The sequence below is a fragment of the Vipera ursinii genome (assembly GCF_947247035.1).
Source record: "Vipera ursinii genome assembly, chromosome: 4".
Lineage (NCBI taxonomy): Eukaryota > Metazoa > Chordata > Lepidosauria > Squamata > Viperidae > Vipera > Vipera ursinii.
Window position 1 is genome coordinate 36,229,852 of NC_139514.1, and position 18,626 is coordinate 36,248,477.

The following is an 18,626-nucleotide window of genomic DNA, read 5'->3' on the forward strand; positions in this document are numbered from 1 at the left end:
GAAGTTCTTAAAGACAGCCTAACTCATATTTGGGATGTTATATATTTCCAAAACGCGTGCGTATTACTCAGTCCCGTCGTTACATTCGTGTATTTGGGAAAACTTGTATTTTTAACAATTATTTTAAGCTTTTGATATGGCGTTGGAAAATGGAAATTTAACTTGGAAATATCTTAAGAGGGATGGCATCACCCCCTTGTTCTTTTAGTGAATCTTGCAATTATGATATCGTGATATATTTTAATATCCTCACATTTGACGTGGTTCTCGAAGAATAAACTACAAATAAGTTGTGGTCAAATAAAATAGCTGAATAGAGGAGCCTGTTTAAAAAAAAGTGGGGAGAAATAAACGCGCGCGGGCACATACGTTTTGTTAATATTTGGTTTAACTTTAGTTCCAAAACAAAATTTTAGACAAAGCTTACAACTAACATCTACGTACATTTTATTCGGGAAAATAAAGCTAATTGCAAAAAAGAAAAGCACGGATAGAGAAAAGTTTTCGCGTTTTGCAAAACCAGAGCTGGGTATTTGAAAGACTATATATCTTGCCGACTAGTCGAACTACTGAAGTTAAGAAAAACAACAACTCTCCACGACGATTATAATAATACCGTAGATTAATAATAGCGGCGGAACTACAAAGGCCGCTTCTGTTCCAAGCCGAACAGTTTTCACCCGCGCTCTCCGTGCCGATTTGTCGAATTTACGGAAGCACGGAAGCTTGAGGGAGGCGTAAGACATAACAGACGGACGTGGCGTTGTTCCGCCCTGCGTCGCTCGGTTGTCAAGGTTTCAGGCAGGTGCTCCAGCCGCGCGGGGGGGGGGGGTCTGTGCTCCCCGCCTCGCGCTCGAAGAAGCAACGCGCCTCCCCTCCCCCCCCCCATCAATATGGCTTCGGCTGGGGCGGGGATGAACGAGCGCGAGCGGGACGGCTGCCGGGAGCTGTTGGAACTGCTCCAGACCGACGACCTGCTGGCTCTAGCGGACACGGTGACCAGCCGCCTCGTGCAGCCCAGCAACCGCCAAGGTATCTTAGGGGCTAGAACAGGGGTAGGCAACCTCGGCTCTTTTATGACTCGTGGACTTCAACTCCCAGAATTCCTGAGCCAGCTTGGCTGGCTCAGGAATTCTGGGAGTTGAAGTCCACGAGTCATAAAAGAGCCGAGGTTGCCTACCCCCTGGGCTAGAAGGACCCGGTATCCTGATGAGTTTGAAGAAGGCATTTTGGGCCTCTGCTGGAAAGGTGTACTTCTTCACTTGAGGTTCATTTAATTCAGCCTGGTATTTCCTTAATGACCACTTACCGGAATGAGATATTCCGTTTCCTCAGCCCTCCCGTACCCTAGGCGGGGGTTCTTCCTCAGGTGTGCCAGAAGTATGTGGGCCTGCAGTATCCTTCAGCTGTATTCATACGGTGAGGTTTCTCTCCCGCCTACTGGCGAGGCACGGGTATTTTGCCGTAGAAATTGCCTATAACCTGGTTTGAAAAATAGCTTGAAAACTGACGCCAGGCCCTGTGACTTCTATTCATCAACCATAAGCGAGTTTCTTTAAACAACTTTGAAAAAAGGGTGATGGTGGCACATGATGTGGAACAAATGTTTGTTCCATATCCAGTTTCTGGCTGTTGGTGGTTAAGGTTATCCAGAGTAATGTATGGAAAATATATGTGATTCTCTATATTTTTGAAGCACTGTTCCTCTCGGCATTGTGTTTTGGTTACAGAATCAAAACGTTCTTACCTTTTTTTCAAAAATGTATTAAAAGTAACATTTTTCAAGCTAATGTTCCTTTTCTTTTTAAAAGATTTTTAAAAGCGTTGTGGTTGGAATCAAGAAGGTAAAAACAATTTTATCGTTTTGCTAGGGTAGGCTTTTCTTTTTAAAAAAGCTGTTTCAATAAAAATCTTACCCGGAGAACTATTGCAACTAAAATTGCAGTAGTTTTCCCACCCTGTTACAGAGGAAAACTGTCAAAAAACCTATCAAACCATTAGCTATATATTTGTTTGTAATTTGTTTTTCCTTGTGGCCTTCTGACAAAATATTTTACTAATTAAATATATTAGCAGATAAAATCAGTGTATTATTTCAGTATAAAACAATTTCTTTGTTCAGATACTATTTATAGGTCAATGGGAAAGTAATATGCCCCAGAGTAAACCATTATGATAAAATCATTTTGTGCTGGCTCTATTATTACTTGAATGATGATTTCATACAGCTTTCATATCAGTAATAGCACATCTACAGCATATTATAGTATATCTTAGAGCTGTCTGTAACTTGTACATAAATAATAATTAAAATATTTGAGCAATATTAAAGTGAGTGATATTCATGATCCTGCAATCTTTGAGAACCTTATAAATTCTATTTAATATACTTATGCACATAATTAAAAATGCACCAATTTAATCAGTTTTCTTCTGATTGCCAGACTAAGCAGAAATACTCACTTTCCATTCTATCTTTACAGCCAAAATAAAGCTTCTGAAAATGTTCTGCTCACATTAATGGTGTGTACTATTGGTCTATATTTCAAAATACACCAAATGAAGAAACAGGTCAATGTTCAAAATAGTAAATATGATTGTTTCTTGCATTATTGACCAGTTCTTTTGCTAATGGGGCGTTTCATTGGCCATGGGGAACACATTGCTTTTCTCACTTGGGATGATGAGACTTGATTCTCATCATCCCAAGTGAATCTTTATTTTTGAGTGGGTGAAAGAGTTCTACATTTTCAGCAAATCAGGAAGCTGATTCTTTAATCCAGAATTACTAATGATTATATTTAGCAGATCTTTATAGAATAGATTTTTCTGTGCTACGTCTTTTGCTAATCTTTCCCCAATATAAAATTCCTTTCACCTCAGAGAAAGAAGGAACAGCTTCAGCAGCAAAATTGCCATATTTGTTACATATTTATAATTTAGAAATATGTTTTCAGACTTTTACATGGTTTTCAATCAAATTACAAGTTTTCTTTTGCAATAAAATTAACTTTAGGTAATATATCTATTTCTGAATTTGTTTATAGAAGCCATAAATGTCATCTTGCTGTACAGTCAAAGTGCTGAAGAGCTGTTGAAAAGAAAGAAAGTATTCCGAGAGATAATCTTCAAGTACTTGGCAACAAAAGGAGTTATAGTGCCACCTTCTTCTGAAAAACACCAGCTTATTTATCGTACAAAGGAGTACTGGTGTGAAGGACTGGAAGTTTGTGCTTCAGAGCAAACATATACTAATCCTAGTATACAGGTGAGATACATAAATAATAAGCAATGCCAAAAATATTTTACAATTGTATTTGATTATTGAAACAATAATACATTTAAACTGCTCTTCAGTGGATTTGCAAGGAACATTTGTGATTTATTTTATTCATTGCCAGCCTCCCTGTTGCATAGCAATCTTCTGCCTGAGTTCATTGACTTTATCTCTCAGTTGGCAGAGAGGTCTTGGGAGACTTCAATCTGCCTACCATGGGAATTGGGTCTGAGGTTGCCAAAGGGTTCATAGCCACCAGGACAGCCATGAGAAAATCCAGAGCCTGGCACTGGACTGTGTGATCTGAAATTGGGGGAGCTTTTGGTATCCACTTGTCATGGTAAGATCACACCCTGATTACCATGGGATTCTCTGACATTTCCATCTACTGCAAGTAAGTTAGACCCATTAGATTACTTCATGCCTGGTGGCTGATGGACCTTGATGGGTTTCAAAGGGGTCTGTGGGTTGTTTCTGCTGCTCTGTTGCATGATCCATCAGAAGACACAGCCACCAGTTGGAATAAGAGAGCAACTGATGTCTTGATCTGATTGCGGGAATGCAACCTCTAACCCAGGACTTTTCAACCTTTTCACCGATTGTACCACTTTTATGATATGGCAATATTCGAGTACCACCAGTCGGCTAGCAAGGTGTCAAAAAGTGATAAAGTACAACAGTTCACTTAGTGACTGAAGTTACAACGGCACTGGAAAAAGTGACTTATGACCATTTTTCACACTTATGACTGTTGCAGCATCCCCAGAGTCACATGATTTACATTTGGATGCTTGGCAACTGATTCATACTTCTAATGGTCACAGTGCCCCAAAGGTCATGTGAATCCCCTTTTGCAACCTTTTGACAAAGTCAATGCTGGGGGGGGGACGTGGCCAGCTCAAAGTCTCTCAGGTTGGGTGCCTGTGGGGGCAACTGGGGGGATGGATCCAGAGGTCTCCAGTGGAGAGGGGTGGGACTGGGGTGGGCACCAGGGCTTGGTCCACCAGAGGAGCCTTACTGTCCCTCTTGGGCAGCGGGGGGACTCCCGGACCGTGGCACGGGTTGCCCGGAGCCCTGGGCAGTGGAGGACAAGCACCCAGCCTGGCCGTTGAGCTCCTGGGGCACCAGGACCCTGCAGCTCAACCCAGTCCAGCCCCACTTCCCTGAGGGGGTGCTCGCCTGCGCTTACCTCCTCAAGGCTGCTGCTGCTGCTGTGCTTACTCTCCCTGGCCAGGTTGCTCATGGTGGGTGCAGGAGGGCAAAGTGTGTGGGTCAGAGGGAGGCCCACTCTCTCTCCATGCAAGGAGACCCGGCTTTGTAACCAAAGCATCTTTTGTGATAGGGTGAGAGACCACCAGGGTAGGCCAGGAGGAGGGGGCAAAGGGATGGTGAAAGGGCAGCAGGGCTGCTGGTGGCCAAGTGCTAAGGCAGGACTTCTCTCATTACAACCTTCCTTCCTTCCTTCCTTCCTTCCTTCCTTCCTTCCTTCCTTCCTTCCTTCCTTCCTTCCTTCCTTCCTTCCCCCCTTTTTCCCCTCTTCCTTCTCCTTCTTCCTTCCCCTCTTCCCTTCTTTTTCTTTTTCTTTCCTCTTTCCTTTTCTCCTTTCCTGTCCCTTCTTGGATCCTAAAATGCAAAAGGGGAAACATTTCTCGATGCTTCCTTGTCTTGTGATCAAATGCCACTTTTGCTAGTAGTTTGTGGCCATTTAAAAGATTGAGAAAAACCAGGCTCAGTTTGTCCCATGCTTGCATTTAGTGGGGGCGTCCATAGACAACAGTACAAAGTTGTGGCTGTGATAGTTGACCAGAACTCCTCCGTTTTTTATGTGCAACAGCTTTAGCATTTAGGAATAGAGGTAGCTTAGTTGCTTTTCTCTTAATACATAATCCTTAAAAGGGCTTTTCTGTAAGGATCCTGCCTTGGTCAAATTCAGACTGAAAATATAGCAAAGGAAAATATTTTCCCCCACTCTGCTTTGTCCTGTTTTCCCCACTGGAAATGGCTGTTAGCAATACACAAGGTGGGGATACTTTCCTAAGAGCTCACAATTCAAGAATACCAATGTTAACTTTGATTGCCAATAAAGTTCTGTCTGTGAATTGCTCTCTCCTTTGAACTGGGGCATTTCCAATCAAGTTGCCTCCCTCCATCCTTTCCTTCCTTCCTTCCTTCCTTCCTTCCTTCCTTCCTTCCTTCCTTCCTTCCTTCCTTCCTTCCTTCCTTCCTTCCCTCCCTCCCTCCCTCCCTCCCTCCCTCCCTCCCTCCCTCCCTCCCTTTTGTTTGTTTTTTTTAAGCTGCCAGAAGCTCCAGGCAGAGGTGGCAACAGGCAGGCAGTGGTGGGCAGAGACTTCCCATTTAGATCTCTTCCCCCCCTCTTTGCCTCTGCATGGCTCTCAGCTAACCTCTACCAGACCCATGTTTGTGTGTGTGTGTGTGTGTGTGTGTGTGTGTGTGTGTGTGTACGCATGGGGGATTGTCTAACCCCTTGCAGCCTGCGCCCTCAACAGAGATCTTATGCAATAGCAGGCTGTAAACTAATAAAAGCTTTTTTTTTGGAGTACTTGTTTCTTTTTCTCAATGTGCTGCTGATCGCATTGTGCCCTGCCTCCTTCAGTTTTTGCTCCCAGCCCCGTGGAAGGCTGCAAGAAGCTCCCATCGCAGTTTCTCTTATCTCTCTCATTCTTTTCCTCCCTAGTGTCACAGTGTGGGGCTGCAAGGAGTGAGATCCCCCCACACGTACACACATGTGCATGGGTCTGGGAGAGGTGAGCTGAGAGCCATGCAGAGGCCCTTCAGGAGCAGAGACAGCGATGGGGGGGACGGGTCAAAATGGGAAGCCTCCTGCCCGGAGCGTCGGGCAGCTTAAAAAAAATAAACCTGCAAAGCGCTCAGAGCGCAGTCCCCAGGGATGCCAGCCCTTGCGTGCTCGCTCACCACCTGTGCGTGCACCCAGGGGGTGGGGCAGGGGTGGGGCTGAGGCGGCAAGGCAGCCTGTCACTGGTTCCAGGGCTGCCCCATGGATCTAAATCTGAGCACGTTCTGGCTTTGATCGTAGCTACGAGGTTGTAAATCAGCACCCGGTCGGCCTGGTCTTGCCTCTTTTCTTTCTGAGTGGTCAGCATGGACGCTGGGTGGTTGCCGCCCCCTGGGTGTGCGCCCAGGGGATGGGGCGGGGACAGCCCCTCGCTGGCCCTTTCCCACCAAAACCTCTTTTTACATCCTTTCCGCTCTACCCCCTCCTTTTCCGTGCATCTCAAGCTACATGCTACTTTTGGAAGCGCCAATCAGCTGGAGCCTGCTGCTGATCTTGGGGCTTTTGCCAAGCCCCAACAACCCTGCCGCTCCAGCTGTCTGTCTCTCTCAGGCTTGTGCAGTGCTGCCACCGCTTCAGCTAATTCCTCTTCCCCCCCCCCCCGCTACCACTTCTCTAGGATGGTTGCGTACCACCTGCCAGGTACCAAAGTACCAATGGTGGTACATGTACCACCAGTTGAAAAGCCCTGGATCCTGGCACTTCTTGTAGTTCATAAAGGAGGTAAGAGGGCTGAAAAGAAATGAATGCTCTGGCATTCAATAGGGGATGAACTTGACTGGACGCAGGTTAGAGCTGCTAGTAAGGCCTACCTTGTGATAAGAGCAGTACTTCTCCACCCTTATGTGTCTTCTGATAGCCATCCTATTCTTTTGGGTAACACATGCCCTCTTCATGCAGAAGAATTTGTTCAATATCTGCTACACAAATTCACTTGAATGTGCTGAGAGATGGATGCTGCAAGTATGAAGAGATACCTGGGAAGGTATCTTTCCTGGCTATCTGGGAACCATTTAAGCCTGTTGAGCTGATAAAGTGTACATAGTCCTTAGGACTCTGAGCTTAGCCCCCAGCTCTTTAGATCTATGCCCCTCTTGGCTGGTAGAGGGATCTGGGGGATGTTGTGTAAGTGGGTTCTAGTGGTCATAAATTCTTTGATTGAGAGGGTTGTTCCGTTACTTCTTAAAAAGGGCATGGTTTGCTCCCTGAGGAAGTCATTGATGGACCTGTATGGGAGAATTTTCTTACGGTATTGAACCTTTCCTTTTTTGAGAACATGATTGAGAAGATGGTTGTACAATAATTTCAGAAGGGTCTGGATAAATTGGATTATCTAGATCCGTTTCCATCAGAATTCAGACCCAGACAAATGGGTTGAATTTTTGAATTTTGTCTGCTAAGGGCAGAATGAGTTTTGCATCCATATTTACTCTGCTTGATTTTCTGGTTGTTTTCAGTACCATCAACCATGGTATTCTTCTGGGCCAACTCAGAGGATTGGGAGTGGGTGGCATGGTATCATGCTGATTTGCCTTTTTTTTAGGGGCAATTCCAGTTGGTGGTGATGGGGGGAGAGATCCTGTCCTTGGCCCTTACTGTGTGGAGTGCTACTGGGTGAGCTCATTTATTGCCATGGGGTGAGATACATTATACATCTCTGCCTGTGGCAAACTAGCAATTCTGTGGATGTCTTATCCTGCTGCCTAGACACTGTGAGGGTCTTATTGGGAAATAGCAGGCTTCAACTGAATCCTGGCAAGTCTGGATAACTTTGAATTTTGGGGCTCACCATTTCTAGACTGTGCCTTATTTGGTGCTGGATGAGATTGCACTGCCCTGCACAAATCCTGTGTGCAATCTGGCGATTTCCTTAGACTCACAATGACTGCAGCAGGCGGCAGTTGTGGCTAAGAGACATTAGTCAACTTTATTGTGCATCAGTTGATCCCATTCCTGGATCAAGTAGCTCTACTTACTCATCTAATCACCTACTGGCTGGACTACTGTACTGTACTTTACATAAAGTTGCTCCTGAAGACTATTTATAGTGGGTAGTTATGAGTGATTCCAGTAGAAGACGTTACATTTCTGCTCCATGGCGCCATGGGTTACTAGTCTGTTTATGGGCCCAATTCAAGTTGCTGTATTTGACCTTTAAAGCTCTACATAGCATGGGACCACATCATTTGGGTGACCACCTCTCTTTAATTACATCTACTTATCCTACTAGATCCACCAGAGAGGTCGTGTTGTGCATCCCATCAGCTGGGGAGCTTCATTTGGTGGGTCCTAAGACAGCAGGCCTTTTGTGTTGTGGCTTCAGCTTCATGGAATACCCTTCCCACTGAAGTGACACTAGCTTCATCTCTTTTTAATGTTGCTGAAGCTCATGACCTGGTTGTGTCATTGGGCATGAGAACCCCAGGGAACTAGCAAAATATGATGATGACTCCAGTGTAATTAATGTCTATTCTTCACCTAATTGTTTTTTAGAATTTTTAGTTTTATAACTTTTATAATTTTAATTTTATAATTTTTATAGTTTTTAATATTAGTTTATGTTATTTTCAACTCTATTTTTTTTATTGAAAAGTTTTAAAGTACAGTTTTCCTTTAAAAAACCCCCTTCCCCCTCCCTCCTCCCCTCCCTACCTCCCCCCTTCCTCCCCCCTCCCCCCCTCCCTCCCCCCAACCCCCCTCCCCCCCGACTTCCCAGAGCTAAATACAAGGTATATATATATAAAAAAGCAATCATAAACAACCATATACTAACAACTATAAATTCTAAAATCCATCACTCTCTAACTTATATAGGATCAAACAAAACTTAGGATTATTAAATATATATAAAAGACTAAAATAGAAAAAAAAGAAAAAAAACACGAAAGAAGACTTATTCGAATGCTACATAAAACTTCTTAACCCTATACTTGTTCTGGATAAACTCAATCCATTTTCTCCATTCCATAATATAATGTTCTTGCGAGTAATCTTTCAAATAGGCCGAAATCTTCGCCATCTCCGCCAGGTCAGAAACCTTTAAAATCCACTCTTGTATAGTCGGCAATTCCTCTTTCTTCCAATATTGACCTATCAAAAGTCTTGCTGCCGTAACTAAATTCAACATCAACTTGGAGTCCACAACTGTAGCGTCCACAATTATTCCCAACAAAAAAAATTGCGGACAAAACTTTATCCTCCGTTTAAAAATCTTCTGCATGTTCCACCAGACTTTTATCCAAAAAGCCTTGACCTTTTTACATGTCCACCATATGTGAAAATATGTTGCATCTTCATCACCACACCTCCAACACTTAGGCTGGTAATTCGGATACATACTTGCAAGCTTTTTAGGATCTAGATGCCATCTATAAAACATTTTATAAAAGTTCTCTCTTAGATTTTGAGCTTGAGTGAATTTTACATTCCTCACCCAGATCTTTTCCCACATGTCCATTTTAATAACTTCCTGAATGTTTTGGGCCCATTTTATCATACAATCCTTAACAAGCTCTGTTTCTGAATCGATCTCTATCAATGCAAGATATATCCGTTTAATATGTGCTGGTCCCTGATTTCTAATTTGCTTTATCAAATTTTCATCAGTCATTGCAAATCCATTTTTCTGGTCTTCTTTCCACCTGGCCCGTAACTGAATATATTGAAACCAAGTCTGAACAACCTTCTCTTCTCGCAAGAAGCTATATGATTTCAAGCACCAAACATTCCTTTCCAAACTTAAAATTTCATTATAAGTAGTCTCATCGTGTTTGAAACCAGCATGTATATTTTCTATTGCGTGTTTTGGGATTGCCCACAATGGTATCTTGCTGCTTAACTTATGTCTATACTTCTTCCAGACTCTCAGCAGTGCCTGTCTTAAAATATGCATCCTAAACACAGTATCTACCTTCTTATCATACAACAGATATGCATGCCAGCCAAACAGCAAATCATGGCCCTCAAGATTTAATAACCTCGGTTGTGACAAATTAATCCAATCACTTATTCCTACTAGTGCAGCAGCTTCATAATATAATTTAAAATTAGGCATTTTAAGGCCACCTCTCTCACGAGTATCCTGCATAATCTTAAGTTTAACTCGTGGCTTTTTCCCTGCCCACACAAATTTATTAATACCACGCTGCCATTCCTCCAAGTTAGAATCTTTCTTAAGAATCGGTATCATTTGAAATAAGAATAAAAATTTGGGCAGGACATTCATTTTCACTGCTGCAATCCGTCCCAACAAAGACAATTGCAATTTTTCCCAACTCTCCATTTCTTTTTGAATTTTCCCCCATAATTTTTCATAATTATTTTTATATAGCTTTGTATTAGAGGGCGACAAAATCACCCCCAAATATTTAACCCTTTTAACAATCTCAAATCCAGTTAATCCTTCTAGGAGAGCCTTCTGCGAAACTGTCATATTTCTAGCCAAAATTTTTGTTTTCTGTATATTTACTTTAAATCCAGAAACCTTCCCATATTGTGTTATTATCTCCATCAGGTCCACAACAGAGTTCTCTGGCTGGGTCACTGTAACAACCAGATCATCTGCAAATGCTCTCAATCTATAATCCTGATCTCCAACTTGTATCCCCTTAATTTTTTCCGAATTCCGAATCTTAACCAATAATATCTCTAATGTTAACACAAATAACAAGGGCGATAGCGGACACCCTTGCCTTGTGCCCTTCTCAATATTACATGCTGTTGTCAAACTATTGTTAACTATGATTCGGGCAGTTTGTTTTTGGTATAATGCCCTAATCGGTTGTAAAAATTTTTCCCCAAAATCCATTTTGTCTAAAACTTTCAACAAGAATTGCCAGTTCAATTGATCAAAAGCCTTTTCAGCATCTAAAAAGATTAGCGCAGCAGAGATCTGGTTGTGCCTTTCCAAAAACTCTAACAGATCAACTATATGTCTCACATTATTTTTCATTTGTCTTCCACTAATAAACCCCGTTTGGTCCCCATGAATCACCTGCTGCAGAACCCTCATCAGTCTATTAGCCAAAACCTTAGCAAATATCTTATAATCTGTATTTAAAAGCGATATCGGTCTGTAATTTTTAACTAAAGTAGCATCCTGGTCTTCCTTCGGAATCAAAGAGATAAAAGCTGTTCTCCAAGACGGTGGCACCTTTCCCCCCCTCTGGATTGTCTGGAACAGTTCCTTTAACGGTTTTATCATCTCTAATTGTAAGTTTTTATAATAGGCCGCAGTCAAGCCATCCGTGCCTGGTGCTTTATCCACCTTCAGTTCCTTAATAGCTGTAAAAATTTCTTCTTCTGTAATCAGTTGATTAATCCCCTCTTTTTGTACTTGCGTAAGAACCGGGATGCTAGCATTCTCCAAATACGTATCAATATCTTTTGCATTAATGTCCTCTTTAATATATAATTTCGAGTAAAAATCCACAAAGGCATCCTTAATAAGATTCTGTTGATACACAACCCTTCCTTTATACTCAATCTTATCTATATTAGATGCCCTTTGTTTTTTCCTCAATCTATAAGCTAACCATCTGCCTGGTTTATTAGCGTTGCAAAAAGTATTATGCCTAGCAAACCGCAGATTGGTCGCCACTTGATCAGCCATTAATTTATCAAATTGTCCTCTTAACAGTCTAATAGCCTCCTTGATCTTCACATCCTCTGGGTTCAAAATCAAAGCCTTTTCTTTTTCCTTTATTTCATTCTCCAGTTCTTTCCTTCTAGTTTCCACTGCACGTCTATGTCTATTATTCATATATATCAACACCCCTCTCATATAGGCCTTGCTAGCATCCCAAACCATATCCATAGAGGTACCCTTATTCATATTAATCTCAAAAAAATCCTTCATCCGCTGTTTGCATTCTTCCACATTTCTCTGATTTCTAAACAGATTCTCATTTACGCGCCATGAGCGCCTATCTCCTTTTTCCTTATCAATCTCCAACCACACTGGACTGTGATCAGAGATAATTCTTGCGCAGATCTTCACCTTTTTAGTTCTCAAAAGAAAATAATTAGTCAACAAAATAAAATCAATCCTCGAAAAAGATTGGTGTCTATCAGAATAAAAAGTATAATCCTTCTCCTGCAGATGTCTCTCCCGCCAAATATCTCGCAATTCCAGGTCATCCTTCATTTCAAAAAAAGATTTAGGCAGTCTAGCGTGACTTGGAATGCGCTTGAAGGCTCCAGCCTTATCCAACTGTACATCCATAACTCCATTCCAGTCCCCCATAAAAATAAAAGATTTATAATCCAACTGGGTAAGCTTTGTATGAAGTAAAGTAAAAAAGTCAGCTTGTTGTTGATTTGGTGCATATAATCCAACTAAAAGCGTCTTTTTACCTTCTAACAACAGCTCGATCATAACATATCTTCCATGCTTATCTGCTTCAATTAAATCCGCTGTTAAGGCACTTTTAACATAAACAACCACTCCATTTTTCTTATTCTCTGCAGAAGCAACAAATTGCGTACCCAGCCTCGAGTTCAATAAGTACTTTTGATCCAAAACTCTAATATGCGTTTCTTGCAGGCATATAACATCTATCTTAAATTGTTTTAAATATTGAAAAACTTTCTTCCTCTTCTGCGGTGAATTTAGTCCATTAACATTCCAGGTTAAAAATTTAGTTGCCATGTATATCCTCGAAAAGCTCTTGAACCACAGCTTTGATAGGACTAGCTTCCTTAGGCCGTGCTCCTCCCACAGCTTGGCTATGAATGCGTTGTGAAGAATCTGAAGACTTTTGCTGATCTTGTTCTTTTATTTTCTTTGCTCGTTTTAAAGCAGCACGCGTCACTCTTTGCTCTCTAGGATCATCCAAAGAAGTTGTAGCTTGATCTCCTCCAGCACCATTTTCCTCTGTTTCCTCCTCTTGTTGTTCTTCTTCTCCAGATCCCTTTCCAGCTTCCAGAAGCGTTAATGGGGTTGCTTTTAAGACATTATTGTAGAAATCACGCGCTTGTTTCACAGTAATCAGCCTGTACCTTTTACCTTCATACATCACCGTCAGCCCATCTGGAATCTCCCATCTGAACCTTATATCTCTTTGCTTAAGCTCTTGCACAAGAAATGTATAGTCCTTTCTTCCCCTTAAAATCCTTGGAGGAATTTCTTTTAAAACCAAAACTTCTTGTTCAGCAATCACAACCTTAACATCATAGGCAGCTTGTATAACTTGATCTCTAATTTCTCTTTTTGCAAAGTAAACCACCACATCTCTTGGCAACTTTCTCTGTCTAGCAATCCATGAATTCACCCGAAACACTTTATCCATAGCTGCTCTTATTTCAGATGCTGGCTGATTCAATACCCCTTCGAGAGCCTCTGGTTTCTCTTCAGATCGTATAAATCCTTCGCCCCTTATTTTCAACTCTATTGTATGCCACCCAAAGTCACTTGTTTGTGAGATGGACAGCCGTGTAAATATGACAAATAAATAAAATTGTTCACTCATTTTTATTATTATTGTGTTCTACTTATATGGAATTCAAAAATATTAAAAACAAAATAAAACCCTTTTCTTTGTACCTGTTTTTGTATTAGTTTATTTTTTATTTATTTATTATTTTAATTCCATTTATATCCCGCCCTTCTCCGAAGACTCAGGGCGGCTTTACAAACTTAGCAGTAGCCTTCATTCTGTGTATATGCCTGCTTATTAGGGCTTTCACACACACACCCAAGCGTCATTATTACAAAGTCAGCTTATTGCCCCCAACAATCTGGGTCCTATAATAACTATCTTTTCAATTACAGAAAAAACAGGATTGTCCTATAAATTATATTTTATATGTAATTCTGAAAAGATGAAATATATTTTTTCTTACTTTGATATTGACCTTTAAATCCCTACATGACATGCCTTGATATATTACACACACATATAAACACTATAAAATGTCACTATTAGCTATTAACAGATTAAAAATAAAAATATTCAGGGTCTTCAAATAATTCACAATATCCTTCAACTAATCATTCACATTCACTCCACAAAATTCATCTAAGGGTCTTTTACTTAATTCTAAATTTTCATAAATGAATAAGATTTTTCAAATTATGTTAAAAAGGTACTGAAGCTAATAACCTGTTTATATATTTTAGAAATACATTTCATAATATATTTAATGGGGCCTTAGTAATTTGAAAGAAGTAGACGTAGAAAATGTTTGTCTCCTCAGTTATAACTCACTGGGTTAGGTACGAAAAACTGCATTTTGCTTTATTAAAAGCCACTGCTTTTTCTTGCAGAGTCATGTTGAATATTAAAAGATTAAATCAATTCAGCTACCAGCTGGAAAATACTCAATATAATTGTTCGAAAGGAGTTTTAAAATGGATACTTTCAGTTACTTTCCAAGCTTCTGTTTTTTGCAGAAGTCATAAACATTGACTTCTACCATAGAATTAATTTGAAAAAACTGACATGTAGTTTTATCAAATTTTATGTAATATAAATAACAGTGGATGGGCAGCAAACATTCTATGAAGTCATTCATGATTACGCTTAACTAGTTTTTAGCAAACATATTTGAAATGTTTCATGAAATGGTTTGCAGTGCATTTGTTCACAGTCTAAATAGAACAGGTATGTCAAACTCTTGATGTTGCATGACGTATTGGGAATTTTTCCCCATTGCCAGCAATGGGGTGGGCACGGTTTCAGTGTGATGCATCCGCTTGCGGGCCAGCAGTTTGACATGCCTGAAATAGAACATAGAAACAAATTATTTAAAAAACTCCTAAATCTTCCATTTGTTTTATAAAATGGATCCAAATAAATTATTATTCAGGTACTTAGGCAGTACATTCATAAATACTGTTTCAAAGCAAGACCATTTTTCTGTTACTGTTCTGTGAATTTTTTAGGATCTTTTTAATTATCTCTTGTTATTTTATAAAGTAAAAGTGACTATTTTATTCTACTTCTATGTTGTTTCTTATTTTTCAGCAACCAGAAGATGGAGGAACACAAGGAGATCAAGAGGACAACAAAGAGTGTCACAATCTGGCAGAAGAATTTTGTCAGTGGTATTTTAGAATGCTAAATTCTCAGAACCCATTGATTGGAGAACCTCAAGAAGAATGGGGACCACAACATTTTTGGGGTGATGTAACCCTAAAATTTTGTTACAACACATCTGAACAAAACATGGAAGAGTACTCAGGTGCAGAATTGGTGAGCCTTCGCTTGCTATCATTAGTGAAAGAAGAATACCTCTTCTTGAATCCCAACTTGAATGCAGGTGGCCTGAAGTGTACAGTTTCACGATATGGATTAGTTGTGGTAGCAGTAGCTGGCACAGTTCATAGAAGTACTTGTTGTTTGGGAATCTTTGAACAAATCTTTGGCCTCATACGCTGCCCATTTAGGGAGAATACATGGAAAATCAAGTTTGTCAATCTAAAGATTGTTGGCCAGAATGCCATAGAGCCTGGGGCCCATATAGAAAGACCATGCATAAAATATGAGCAAGAAGAACTGCAGGAATTTTATGTGTCAAAGGAACTTGCCTTGATTGAGCCTCAAAAGTACTGAGGATTCTGTTTTGCAAAATGAGGGAGAAAAGTATGTGGACCTTGGAAAATACAGCAGGAGAGCATACTCAAAGCATTCAGTAATTTATTTCTTTTTTTTTTTTTGAATTCTTGCTTTCCTATTGTGAGATAATGCTGACTACTGATCATAGAGATTTGCTGCTGGTAATGGTTGGCTTGACTCTTGCCCCCAAATTTACAATTGGAAAAATTACTTTGGCAGGTTATTTTCTAAATGAGAAGGGAGGGAAGGTGAGAAGATACTCCTACTTTTCTGTCAATTGCTGCAAAATATTGGAGTGGGTGTGGTGGGTGGGGGTAGGAGCAAATAGCCAGAAAGAATCAAGTATAAATGAGTAGGATAAAGCATTGGAAATGTAATATTGTCATCTTGACTACTTGTAGCTTCTCTTCTCCCCCCTTAGGGGTAGAAGAATAGAGAAGTGTGATGAATCTGTTATGTTTGCAAGAGATTCTTTTGCCAAAGACTTAATTTTAAGTCTTAGTTAAATAACCTTTCACAACCTAATCTTAGGCTTGTACAGAACAAAGCATTTTTGATAGAATTTTCTGTTAAGATAGCGATGTTATTAAAATGATTATTATTTAAATTAGTATCATATGTGTGAAAAGATTACAGCAGTGCTAAATTTAATAGAGGGTTTTCATGGGGAATTTGTGAAACAATGCTGCTTTCCTTTGTAAAATACTTTGAAATTTGTTATTTGACTTATCTGTTATGTACAACACTTATTCATGTAGCTATTTACCTATACCTATAAATACTTTTAAAAATGCAGGACAATTGTGAAATTATAAAAAAAACATGCACTTTATTTGTGGCAGTTATTACAACTAGTTTATTTCACTTATATTACTTTTTATTCTTAATAAAAGTTGCAATCTTCCAACTAATTATAAAAAGGCAGTATTCTTACTTTGTTGTTGTTGTTAGTTGCAAAGTCGTGTCCGACCCATCGCGACCCCATGGACACTGGAAACTGAAACTGAATGTTGTATTTTCCTACTTCTGCCCCCTTTTTATTAGGGAGTCTTTTTAAGAGCTTGTACTGACATCTTTTTATTATTTCTTTTTAAATCAAAATCACAGTGTAAGAGTTGGAAAACGTGAAGGTTATTTAATCCAATTTGGTCTGGTTCAGGAATCTACTCCTACGTTATCTTTGTCAGATACATATCCACATTTTGTTTATATATTTCTAGCTAAAGAAAATTACCACCTTCCAATTATTACCATTAAAAAATTGTTTCTGATGTCCAATCAAAATATAAAAAGGTAAAGGTAAAGGTTCTCCCGCACATGCGTGCTAGTCGATTCCGACTCTAGGGGCCGGTGCTCATCTCCGTTTCAAAGCCGAAGAGCCAGCGCTTGTCTGAGGACGTCTCCGTGGTCATGTGGCCGGCATGACTAGACGCCAAAGGCGCACGGAACGCAGTTACCTTCCCACCATAGTGGTCCCTATTTTTCTACTTGCATTTTTACGTGCTTTCGAACTGCTAGGTTGGCAGAAGCTGGGACGAGTAACAGGTGCTCACTCTGCTATGCGGCACTCGGGATTCGACCCGCCAAACTGCCGACTTTCTGATCGACAAGTTTAGCGTCCTAACCCACTGAGCCACCGCGTCCCTTAATCAAAATATACTTCTTTATAATTTAAGTAAATTGTTGTCTTTTGTGTATGTTCCAGTTTGTCAATGTCCTTCTTAAAATATGATGCCTACAGATTCTCAGTATTCTAGTTATCAACACCAACAGAGGAACAATGATATATTTTAATCTTGATACTGTACTTATATCAATAAGCCTATGGTTATTTGCATCTTTATTTTTGCTTTTTTTGCAGCTGCATCACTGTTGTCTCATGTAGGAAGACAAAGCCACTGCACATACATTCTTATCTTATTTTTCCTTCCAGCAACTCTGTGGTATAAGCTGGACAGATAGTATGACCCAGAATCATCTGGTGAACATCGTTTGATGAGGATGGATGAATCTGGATCCCCCTGGTGCTAGTCTAGCACCTAACCTCTGCCACCATGCTAGCTTTCAAATTTGTAATTGGAAATTTGTAAGGAATTTGTATTCATGTTGCTGAAGTCTCCCCATTCATGTATTTGTCAAGATCTTCCTGAATGTTGGGATAGTCCTTGGAGTCTTTGCTATTCTATCACTCCTCTCATGTTTTTGTTGATCCCGTATTAAGTAGATTTATCATATGTTGAGCAGTACAGGGTATTGAACAGTACCTTGTAATATGCTGCTTCACACATCCTTTCACCTTAACCTGGAACCATTGATACATATTTGTTGGGTATAATATGATTGTACGGTCTGCTCTGTATCTAATAGTGTTGCAGGCCAGCTCATATCTTTCTTTTTTTCTCTATTGCCAAATGTTCTGTCCACCACATTGCCGTGGTTAACTACTAAACCATTCATTCTACCCAAAAAGATCGGATTTGTTCAGCATGACAGCTTTGGATAAGCTTGGCTCTGTCAAATAATGCATTATTTTTAATTGTTAAAAATAATTTGTTCCACAGTACTAGTATTACTAGATATCAACATTAGTTTTGTAAATTATCTGGGTTCTTTTCACTCCATCACCAGCTTTTTGAAGAGAAGAGCTGTGAAACGACATCTGCATATTCGTTCAAGACTGATGTAACTGAATTGGTTCTGTAGAAATTCATTCATGGTAGCTTAGTGCTTCCATATCTTTACTCAGCTTGGATTGCTTGTTCCTCTTGATATAAATTGTTCTGCTTAAGTCCATTTGAGTCCAGTTCCCATCTGTTCTCAAAATAAAAAATCTTGAACACAAGTTTCTCATGAATGAAGGCAATCATATGTATCCCAAGATAATATTACAAGATCCAGTTTGGGTTGGTCTTCTAAGCTTTTGGACTTGTGCTGGAGCCCATCTTCAGGGAACTTTTCTCTACTGGAATATGTGCTTTAG

The 18,626-nt window shown here is 40.2% G+C and overlaps 1 protein-coding gene across 2 annotated transcripts; it reads left to right on the forward strand.

The window, feature by feature from the left end:
* The first annotated feature begins 459 nt into the window (after window positions 1-459).
* On the forward strand, window positions 460-16,559 carry LOC310639611 (uncharacterized protein C3orf38 homolog). 2 transcript variants are annotated; one of them, XM_083361392.1, is made up of 3 exons: window positions 460-1,032; window positions 3,048-3,268; window positions 15,056-16,559. In XM_083361392.1, the coding sequence occupies exons 1-3, from the start codon at window positions 894-896 to the stop codon at window positions 15,641-15,643; spliced, it is 948 nt and encodes a 315-aa protein (XP_083217518.1). In that variant the 5' UTR covers window positions 460-893; the 3' UTR covers window positions 15,644-16,559. The 2 variants fall into 2 exon arrangements, with proteins under 2 accessions (XP_083217518.1, XP_083217519.1); XM_083361393.1 differs by lacking the exon at window positions 460-1,032 and adding an exon at window positions 1,347-1,419.
* Window positions 16,560-18,626: the final 2,067 nt, after the last annotated feature.